Source organism: Diabrotica undecimpunctata, chromosome 6 (genome assembly GCF_040954645.1).
Source record: "Diabrotica undecimpunctata isolate CICGRU chromosome 6, icDiaUnde3, whole genome shotgun sequence".
Lineage (NCBI taxonomy): Eukaryota > Metazoa > Arthropoda > Insecta > Coleoptera > Chrysomelidae > Diabrotica > Diabrotica undecimpunctata.
Genome location: NC_092808.1, coordinates 80,151,103 through 80,163,266, shown reverse-complemented (window position 1 = coordinate 80,163,266; position 12,164 = coordinate 80,151,103). Strand labels below are relative to the sequence as shown.

General features: G+C 30.9%; 1 protein-coding gene across 3 annotated transcripts in view; it reads right to left on the bottom strand.

Moving 5' to 3' along the window:
* Positions 1–12,164, bottom strand: part of LOC140443510 (limbic system-associated membrane protein) — a 1,158,062-nt gene that overhangs the window by 1,115,562 nt on the left and 30,336 nt on the right. For 2 of the 3 annotated variants that reach the window (XM_072534818.1, XM_072534821.1), the window contains exons 1-2: positions 7,605–7,694; positions 7,440–7,543 (exon numbers count right to left, since the gene is read on the bottom strand). The exons of the other annotated variant lie outside the window; for it this stretch is intronic. In XM_072534818.1, the coding sequence (XP_072390919.1) occupies positions 7,440–7,476 (37 nt within the window). In that variant the 5' untranslated portion in view covers positions 7,477–7,543; positions 7,605–7,694. Of the gene's footprint in view, positions 1–7,439; positions 7,544–7,604; positions 7,695–12,164 lie in introns of those variants that run through there. 3 annotated transcript variants of the gene reach the window in all.

Below are 12,164 nucleotides of genomic sequence, written 5' to 3'. Positions count from 1 at the left end.
TACAAAATTTTGTACAAAAAATTAAAAAATGTTTGGGGTGGATCACCCTTATGAATTTAAATTGCTTAAGATATAAAAAATATAATACGACCGATTCTCACTCCTACCGAATATACATGTCAAATTTGATAAAAATCGGTTAAGTCGTTTTGAACGAGTATGGCAACTAACTCTGTTGGCTGCATTGGTGACAAAAGGGTAAAAATTAAGGGTGGTATGTATTTTTAATATCACATCCAAAAAATAAAAAAATAAAGTTGGTAAAGTGGATCGAGCATAGAGACACCTGCTTTAGTGACGAAAAACTAAATAATTAAATACTTTATATTAAATAATTAAATATATTTGGCCATTTAATTCAACAAAGCGATAGCAGCTTTTGCTAAAAGATTTAATCTTTTAGCAAAACCCAGAGGACAGAAAACGATATTATGAAATCGTTTTCGTTCATGGCCGCCAAAGCAGGTGACACCTCTGTCCGCTAACCACTGCAGTGGTCAAGTTTTAAGAGACATTCGTTGGACTTTCCGAGTCTCAATTTGTATCAGCCCAGGCGTCTGATGAGACAGAGATACGCTGAAAGGATTCATAACTATTGATACCGATTCGAGCACGGAAAGTTTATATATATATATATATATATATATATATATATATATATATATATATATATATATATATATATATATATATATATATATATATATATATATATATATAGAGCTAACTTAACGAGCAAAAAAGTTAAGCGCAAATTTAAGCCACGTATGTGGCATATGTGACGCCCTCTATTAGTTACATTAAAGTAAGTATAAAATTATAATTTATTCTACTCAAAAGCATCCAACTGTAAATTTTTGTCCAAAAATATGTACAAACGTAAAAGTTATAGCGAAAAATAAAATTTTAAATTTCCACTTTAACACCCTGTATCTTTCTTAATATCAACATTTTATTAAAGCAATTTGGCTTAAATCGTAATATTTTAAAGTGTAGAATCTACCGTTTCTTTTTGTACAATTACTTAAGGACCACCCTGTATATATATATATATATATATATATATATATATATATATATATATATATATATATATATATATATATATATATATGTTACGGTCAATGTGATTAATAATGCCTTTATAACTAGATTAACCGGTTATTGTTAATACTATCCTAACAGCTCTGGTAAATGTAATAAAAACGCATTTTGGGCTTGGCTACTGTTTATTTATAAAACTTGGTAATAAAGTTAAACAGAACATAATAATCAAAAAACCTAACTAGACATGTAATAAGTAAGAAAACTCGTATTTGGTAATAAAGGTTAACACTTTACAGAATTTATCGATTAAAAATCCCAATTAGACATGTATTAAATCAAAATAGACTCGTATTAGGTAATAAATTTAAACATTTAAACATAATTTATCAATCAAAAATCCCAATTAGACATTAAATAAGTAAAAACAAACTCGTACATACGCATTAGCTGTAAGTTACCAGACATAATTACTTGTTTTTGCAGGACAGGTTCTTGTAGCACTTAGAATTACACAGAACACTCGCTTTTTTACATTTGCAGCCATTTGAGTTGCATTGGCCATTACAATTGCAGTGACGAAATCCTTGACCACTTATATTCGAAGCTTTACGGGCGTATTTTCTGAGACTTATTCCAGTAGCAGGCACATCATTGACTGAAGTGCAAATGTTTCCTTGTAGGTGGTAAATTCGTTTCTTGCATAAAGTTGGTTTAAAATACCATGCTTGGTGCCTAGCTTATACAGCCTTTCATCTTTAACAGAAATAATAATGGCAATAATATTTTAGCTTAGCTCTATCAACTTCTGAAATTCGCACTCTAACACTTTCACCTACTTTTGCAACAGGGAATCTATCATTATAATTATTTAACATTCTGTCAGCTTGTTTTATAAGTGACTGTTTATCAAGATCTAGAATCTCTTGAATTTTCTTTGAAGTTTTCTCAAGTTCAGTGCCATCTTCTTCATGTCCCTCATTTTCGTCAACTCTAATTGTCTTGTCTTCCCCATTGTCATTGTCTTCCCCATTGACAGCAACTATTTCACATGCATTATATTCTATTGGGCTGTTAGCGTTACCGGGATATTCAACACTCGCTAATTGTGAATCCTCGGTTGTACTGTTAACATCCAAATTACCACGGTACTTTGCTCCATCATCAGCATTATCGGACTCATCTGATAATATTGCCTCTTAATTTTCTTCGTTTCTAATTTCACTTAAAGTACCAGCAGGTAAGGACGTTTTTAATCCTACTTTAGCCTTAACACCGAATAGTGCTTCGTATGGACTACACCTCTTTCTTTTCTCTCTCTTTCTGTCCCGTAGAATAAATATTCGCCCTCTCTCTTTCTGTCAGGTAGACTAAATATTATGTTCTATGTTGACAGAAAAGCTAATTTCATCATATAAGAGCATCATATGACATCTGTGCTAACTTCACGCAGTCCCTTCCTACTTTTTGTCAATCATCTTCAATAGTGGAATTATAATTGAAATTTATAAAAGAAGGTAAGAATTACAATAAGCTTGATTTTATGGTCTGCAACATTCTCTTGGGTTTATTGGCTGTAATTATCGACCACATTCACGGTTTATTGGTTGTATTAATTGGCCGTATTATTTTACTGGCCGTATTATGAAAAATTATTGAATCAATTGGAGGACCTAACCACTTACTTGGGAGGCCACACACACACACATGGAATAACTGCAGCTCGCAGGAGGACTTAAACGTCTAATTGGGAGGCCACACAAACAACTCATTGATGCCATCGTTACCTTAGGTATCACCCTGACTATATTCATTGTTAAGCATTGGCAGGGTTGATTATATATATAATATATATATATATATATATATATATATATATATATATATATGTATATATATATATATATACCTATATATATATATATATATATATATATATATATATATATATATATATATAGGCGGTTGAGATTCTGTTGAGAACCTCTTGTCTAGTTGGGAATCACAGTAATAGCTAATAGCGACCTGTATCGAGGCAACATGAAGTCAAGGAGAATGGCGATGTACGTAAATTATAAGAATATTAAAATATTAGCTTATTCGACAGCTAAGAGAGAATATTTGGCATATCTTTGTTTTAACAATACACCACAAACACCAAATTGTGCTTTGCGAGATACAGTAGAAATTTGTCTAATGTTGCAGATGAATCGAATTGGTACATTAACCGGGGCAGGTTGGATGCGCCTAAATAAAAAAATGCGTAACCTTTTTTATATTAAAGAAAATCGAGTTAGACAATTCTGCAACAACATATTTCAAGGCTCAATAGTGAACAAAGGGAATGTGGAAAAAAGACGAATATGTTGGTTAAAACCGTAAAGAAATGGTATGTATCCAGATTAAAACAAATCTTTGTAGCAGGTGCTTGGAAAGTTAGACTGGTTATCATGATTGTCAATCTTTTTATATACATATATATATATATATATATATATATATATATATATATATATATATATATATATATATATATATTATATATATATATGTATATATATTATATATATAAATATATATATATATATATATATATATATATATATATATATATATTATATATATATATATATGTATATATATTATATATATAAATATATATATATATATATATATATATATATATATATATTATATATATATATATGTATATATATATATATATATATATATATATATATATATATAGTAAGAAAAAGTAGTCCAAAGTTTTTTGACTAGTTTGGAAAAAATATATGTAAATACTTTTTTCTTTTTGGGTGTGGTAGTCAATAAAAAATAGAGCTTTGCTAAGGCGTACTATTTATTCTGAATCCAAGCTTTCGGTGGTTTTTTGCCACCTTTATCAAGGTCTACAAAGAAAATTACTATGTTGTAACAAACTGAATGGTGCCAAAAAGGCTGTAAAAAAACTATAAAAAACTTACCCGAATGTAAGATTCGTGGCATAAACAACAACGTTAAATAACATGATAAAACTGAGGTTGCAACTAAACTTAAAAATGTTACTGTTAAAAAACACTTTAAAAATTACTAAAAACGTTAAAAGTTAAAAACAAAATGAAGGACGACATGTTGAAACAGTCGTCGTTGCAGGCTTGATTTCAGTCACATTTCACGAACAGAAAGAGAAAGTGAGTGGATAATTATTGTTTAAATAGTTTGGAGAAAATACAAAAAACAACTTTGAAAATAACGTCTAACAGAATACTGTTAGTGGATTTTTAGTACTGCCAACTGTATTACCAACTTGAAATTAAGCGGGAAATTAAAAATGTAAATTATAACATAAGCAATCGAAAGAAAATAGTATTTAGTAAATAGGTTTAGAAAAAACAACTCAAAACAAAACAAAACTGAATTAGTAATTGCAGTTTGATCGTAAATATTCAATTAATAATGATATTTCAAAAAAAGGAAAGAACCAAAGAAAACTCTGAGATGCAAAATAGCTCAGTCAAAAGTCAATATAAAATTGTAAATTTTGCTAAGATTAAGAGATCTGAGATCCAGAATCTTAGCAAAATTTACAATTTTATATTGACTTTTGACTGAGCTATTTTGCATCTCAGAGTTTTCTTTGGTTCTTTCCTTTTTTTGAAATATCATTATTAATTGAATATTTACGATCAAACTGCAATTACTAATTCAGTTTTGTTTTGTTTTGAGTTGTTTTTTCTAAACCTATTTACTAAATACTATTTTCTTTCGATTGCTTATGTTATAATTTACATTTTTAATTTCCCGCTTAATTTCAAGTTGGTAATACAGTTGGCAGTACTAAAAATCCACTAACAGTATTCTGTTAGACGTTATTTTCAAAGTTGTTTTTTGTATTTTCTCCAAACTATTTAAACAATAATTATCCACTCACTTTCTCTTTCTGTTCGTGAAATGTGACTGAAATCAAGCCTGCAACGACGACTGTTTCAACATGTCGTCCTTCATTTTGTTTTTAACTTTTAACGTTTTTAGTAATTTTTAAAGTGTTTTTTAACAGTAACATTTTTAAGTTTAGTTGCAACCTCAGTTTTATCATGTTATTTAACGTTGTTGTTTATGCCACGAATCTTACATTCGGGTAAGTTTTTTATAGTTTTTTTACAGCCTTTTTGGCACCATTCAGTTTGTTACAACATAGTAATTTTCTTTGTAGACCTTGATAAAGGTGGCAAAAAACCACCGAAAGCTTGGATTCAGAATAAATAGTACGCCTTAGCAAAGCTCTATTTTTTATTGACTACCACACCCAAAAAGAAAAAAGTATTTACATATATATATATATATATATATATATATATATATATATATATATATATATATATATATATTTGTAGTTGAACTTAGAAATACGTGTTTTAACCGTTTGAATAAAAATGTAAAAAATGTATCCTTATAATTAAAATCATTCAGAGATAACGTTTATATGATTTACGGTGATGGGGGTAAAAATAAATTCATTACAAAATATGTAAAAAACTAATAATTAAATTTGAAAATAATCAACTGGGTCTAATTGAGCGTTCGCACACTTTATAAACGTAGTGTGGATAAAATATATGTTAGTTTTACACCGGTTTGTACTTATTAGAAATATTCATGTTATAAAAATGATTAAATGCAGTGTAAGGAAATGAAAATTATTTGGTATTTTTGATGTATATTAAATAATAATAACTACTATATTCAAGTAATAACAGTTTCAGTTACAATAACAGATAGTTCAGCTTGAATTTATAACCAAATCCAAAAATAGTATTTTCGGCCTAGGAAGGACCACGGCTAATGGAAAATATAGATAAATAAACGAAAACTTATAAAAGACTTTTAAAAAAAAATTCAAACTTGGTACATATTGTCAAAAATATTAAGTAACACTATATAAATATATAGATATAATGATTGCACTGTATTGACAGTACCTTTATCGTTATCAAATATTCAGCTCATTTCTGACGATATGCACGAAATATATTCACAAGTAATCATCCACATCCCAGCTACCAGTAAGTCTTCACCGACTCAAGTACAGTACAACTTTTGTAACTTTTGCTTAAAAAAAAAATAGATAAATTTAGATATCAAGAAAAATCTACCATCTAATAAGTGGTTAATTCTTATGCCTTGTATAAAGCCTTCGCATAGATAAGAACTTTATTATACAAGTTTATTACAATTAAAATATTCACATATAGGTATAGCAGAAAATGATATTTCCGACAAAACTGCGTACGAAGACGTAAGAGTCCAATAATTATAATCACTATAAAAGCCAAGATTAAAGCTCCAAGAGTACATTTAAAATAAAAAACTTTTAAATCAATGGAATAGAAACTGCCAGGAAAATTCTTCAAAACTTAAAGATATTAGACCCTTTCTTGGTTCATTGATCAATGATTCCAAAAGTAGTTACTTCCACATAACATTGACAAGACTCATCAGACTTGATAACGGCAGGTTAACACTTAAAATGTAATTCCGAAAGAAGTGTCGCATGAACAAAACATGTTTAAGTGTAGTGTACCACAGTGTAGTGTTCCGCCACAAGGCACAAATACAACGTCCCGTCAAATCTACAGAATTCTTTCAGGACTGCACTGTGATAATTTAATGAATTTTTTACACTTCACAAGATTAATATATCTTAAATAAGTTATAATATATCTTTGTAAATGATCGTGTTAATATATTGTTTCACTGCTAATATCCTTTATGTTTGATGGTATAGTAAATATAATATTAATATAAAGCTACAACTAAGCTTACTCAAATACATATTAATAATTAGGCATATTTAGTCCAAATTTAAAATATTTGCCAAAGAAAATTAAATTACAACCTAAAATTACAAAGAAAAAATACTAAATAAAAAAAATACTGTCAATGTAGCAATTATCAGGAGCCACGAAAACGTGCACACCCAATGTGACAACCGTGGTATCTAAAAACTGCAAAAATTAAAAGTTTGAAGGCGTTATTGCCAAATACATCTTTGAACTTAGCCCTGACGGAGTACCCATGCATATGCAATATGCATATACTAATAGCAATAAATATCCAAAACAAAGATATAGTTCAAAACCGACAATATTATAATTACCGGATTATCGTACCTAATAAAAATATATTAAAAAATACAACTATAACGCTTCCTATATAATTTGTAATCGAAAGGACGATTCTAAATCTGTTTCATTATTATGTATTGAACATCGAGCAACACTGTTAGAGACTGTAAACCTGTATCATGACCGCGACCGCGTACGCGTAGTACTTATATTATAACCTTATAAGTAGTAGGTATTAGGTATGAAAATAAATGGAGGACGTTATACCTGTTAACACTCCAGCTACGGTAGATATGTTTTCCATGACATTTACTTTTTACTATTAACTACACTGTATTTGTACTGTAAAGTTAATTTAACTCAGTCTTTATCTAAAAAAAAATTCAATTTTATTTATAAAAATCACATATCTATTTGGGTATCACATCTGACCTTGTTTTTTATTACACTGATTTAATCCACCACGTGCTACTCGCACGCGTCACACACAACAACTGTAAAACTGTATGTGAATGAAAATTTGTTAAAGGCACCGAAGCTAATTTATATGTTGTTTAAACGATTACATCTGGTAATCCCAAGAATGTTGATTATGTTTTTTTTTACTTTATGATATTCCTTGCACCATTATTACAATCCTGTCTTATATTAACGTATTAAATTTGTATGATGGTAATAACAGCGATGATTTTCATAGTTTTCTGAGAAAATTCTGTAAAATTATAAATCTTCAACGAAGTGGGGTATTTCAGAAAGTTTTGATTAGTGGTAGTTACTATTTACAAGAAAATACAAATCGGCAAAAAAAAGAAAAAAATAAAAACAGGAACTTGAAATTTGAGGGGATATATGAAAACGAAGCACTTAAAAATTTGTAACATGATTTAAAAAGATATAATTTAAATGTTGTAGTGTTACAAGAAACTCATCTGAATGGGAATATTTCATAATCAAAGCGGAAGACTATATTTTGAAAACAGAAGTTGCAGGATATGCTTAATGGCGAAGAAAAAAAAATAAAACATTGAATAAAAGAATTTCATGCAATACAATATTATTTTATTTAACCCTTAACTGGTCCGGTACTGTAGCAGTAGCGTAACTGGTCCGGCGTAGTCTGCGAAACTAGTGTTTTCAAGAAAGCAAAACAATACTCAAAAATATTTTTTTATTAAGAAAAAATATTACAAACATACTTCGATATCTTCTTCTTCCTATGCCGTCCCCATTAACGGAGGTTGGCGACCACATTTTTAAAAGCTTCTCTGTCTTTTGCAACGTGGAATAATTCGTCTACAGTCATGTTTGTCCACTCTCGAATATTTCGCAGCCATTCGATATATTTATATAAAAGTGAATGTATTTTTTTTTTTTTTTTTTTTTTTTTTTTTTTATTGAAAATTAACGTGCTCGGCAACAAAGGCCACTTACACGAAAACGGTTACAAATGTAAAACTGTTACAATAAATTACAAGAATATGTTATAGAGTACATATTGTTAGAATACAATCAAAATTATATTTTATAATATAACTGAACGTCTCTGAGGAATTTTAGACTTGAGGTTATTTGATCCAAGTTATTGAGTATGTCTTTTAAATCACTTTTAAGGCAATAAAATAGTCTTTTTGCTGAATATTGATGACATTCGGTGAGAATATGGTTAACTGTTAGATGTGATTGACAGGTCTCACAAGTGGGTCGGTTGCTGGATGACATCAGGTATCCGTGTGTTAATCTTGTATGTCCTATTCGAAGTCTTCGTGTTACAATAGCATCTCGTCTGGACATACTGGCAGAGATCAAATCAAGGGGGCTATCGACTAACTGTTGGATATGATGTAATGCTGAGTTATTGGTGTCCCAGTGTTGTTGCCATCGGGTTCTTGCTCGTTTCTTAATGTGAGATTTTAAATCTTTACTAATTTGTATATTAACCGTATTATCAGATGATGTTGAGGCAAGTTTTGCATGGCTGTCTGCAAGTTCGTTGCCTGTGATACCAATATGGGATGGTAGCCAGATTAATGCAACTGTTATTTTTTGGGAAGCGATTAGTTGGTAACAATCAAGGATCTTTTGGACAATAGGATGATCAGTGAATATATTTTGGATAGATTGTATTGAGGCTAGTGAGTCTGTGCATATTGCAACTTGTTTATCAGGTGAAGAAATGGATTTGAAAGCCTGAAATATGCTAAATAGTTCGCCAGTGAAAACGCTACAAAACGAGGGGATACAAGATGATGTGATAAGGTTATCTGACGTGGTAACAGAACAGCCTACTCCTGTATCATTCTTTGAGGCATCAGTGTAAAGTACTATGTCGTATTTATTTGTAAATATAATTTCTTTAAAAAACTTTTTAATGAGTTCCCTGAGTGTTGTAAGTTTATCGAATCTTGTAAGAGACGTGTTAAACTGAGGGGTGAACATAGACCAAGGAGGATATGGAGGTAGGGGTCGTGGGATTGTTTGTGATAGAGAGATGTTATTAAGTAATTGTATTAAAATTAGTGGAGTGGGTTTTATTGATGGTGATTTAGAATAGTAATGCTGGTTGTTAGTTGATGAAGTAAGAAGAAGATAAACTGGATTGGAGGTATTGGATGAAACGGAGGCAGCATAGGAAAGTAATAATTGTTCACGTCTAATCCAAAGTGGGGGCTCATTGGCTTCGCAATATAGACTTTCTACGGGGCTAGATCGAAAGGCTCCTAAACAAATTCGTAAGGCTGTGTGATGTATCGAATTTAAAAGGTTAAGGTGTGTTTTAGAGGCAGAGATATATATGTAACAACCATAATCCAGTTTGGAACGAATGATAGACCTATATATCTTAAGCAGGGAGTTCTCATCTGCACCCCAATGATAGTTTGAAAGAGTTTTGATAATGTTAAGCCTCTTGTTTGCTTCACCTTTTATTTCTAGAATATGTTGTTTCCAGGTGAGTCGTGAATCAAACGTTACACCGAGAATTTTGCATTCCTTGACTACTGGAAGATTCGCTCTCTCAATCATAATATTAGGGGATTGGAAGGGTGATAGTCTACTAAATTTTATTATTTTTGATTTTGTATATGATAAAGACAGGCCTATGGAGCTTGTTTTTTTAACTAGTGTATCTACTGCGGATTGAATAAGCTTGGAAGTTGTAGAGATAGATCGTCCGTGGCAGTAAATTATCAGGTCATCTGCGTATAGGACATGCCTAATAGGGGATATTATATCAGAGCACAAGTCGCTTATTGCTAGGTTAAACAGAGTGGGGCTTAATATTGAACCTTGTGGTACGCCGTCAGTTTGATGGTGTAGTGATGAAAAAATGCCATTGACAGAGACTCTAAATGTTCGTGAAGTTAAGAAATTTTGTATAAAATTAAATATGTTCCCTTAATGTTATAATGAGAAAGTTTCTTCAGTATAGATTGCCTGCTAATTGTATCAAATGCACCTTCAATATCAAACACTGCTGCAATGACTTCTTGTCTCCTGTTGAAGGCATAGGAAATATGACTTTGGGGAAGTATTAGATTGTCTTGAGTAGAGCGATTACGTCGAAACCCTGACTGTTCTTTTGGAATTATATTATATTTGTTAAAAAACCACGTAAGACGTTTATTGATCATTTTTTCAAAGATTTTGCACATGGTACATGTTAAAGATATTGGTCGATAAGCGCTGGGTGATGATCGTGATATGTTAGGCTTTTTAATGGGTATTACAATTGAGGTTTGCCACTGATTAGGAAACTTGTTAGATGACCAGATTAAGTTAAACATTTCAAGAAGTTTAAGATGACCCAAACTAGATAGTTTTTTTATAAAAATGTAAGGAATATCGTCGGGGCCGGAAGCAGTGTTCTTAAGAGTTTTAATAACCGAAGTAAGTTCTATGTAAGAGAATTGGGAATTTAAGTAATCGATATCTTTGACAGTTGCTGAAGAACTTGGAAAGGAAGCATCGACTACTGGCTCGATTTGAGAGCAATTTATTTTGCTTTTAAATTTTTTGTCGAAGTGACTGGCTAGGGTCTCACCAATTTCTTGATTGTCACTAATTACATTATCATTTAAAATTAGACTAGATATTTTAGTATTTGTATTGATTCCTTGAATTTGTCGTATTTTTTTCCAAAGATTAGTAGGACTGGTATTTTAATTGATAGAAGATACATAGTTTCTCCATGACGATTTTTTACTTTGTTTTATAATAAATCGCGACCTGGCTCTAGCTTTTTTTAATTCTGTGAGGTTTTCTGGTGTTTTATTTTTCCGATAATCTCTAAGTGCCTGCTTATGTTGTTCTACGGAGATTTTGCAAGAATTATTCCACCACGGAACCCTTTTATGTTTGTGTGAAACAGAATTTTTGCCAATATGCAAATTGGCAGCTGAGAGTATCGTGTTTGTGACTAATGATAAATTGTAGTCAATATTGTTGGATAGTGTGAGAAAAGGTAAGGTGGCATCTGTTTTGGTAGTGTAGCTTAGCCAGTCGGCATTTTTGAGTTGCCAGTAGCTTCTGGATATAGTTTGTTTAGAGTTGGGGATATCAGTGGATATAAATATGGGGTAATGATTGCTATCGTAAAGATCATCAGCAACTTTCCAATTTAGTAAAGGTGCGTATTTTGGATCACTAAAGCTAAGATCTATAGAAGAAAATGTGCCTGATGAGAAATTCAAGTGTGTACTAGAGCCTGTATTTAGTAGACAGGAATCTGTACAATTAATTACGTTTTCAATAGTTTTACCTTTGTTTGACGTGCTATTGGAACCCCACATAGGGTTGTGAGCGTTGAAATCGCCTACAAGAATGTAGGGAGAAGGGAGCTGATAAATAAGGTCAAGAAGTTCTATTTCCTTTAGAGAGTGATTGGGTGGAATGTATACGCTACAAATAGTAATCTTATTAGGACACCAAGTGGTTATGGCGATAGCCTCAAGTTCGGTGGTGAGAGGAAGGTGCGAAGAAAATAGTTCACTGGAA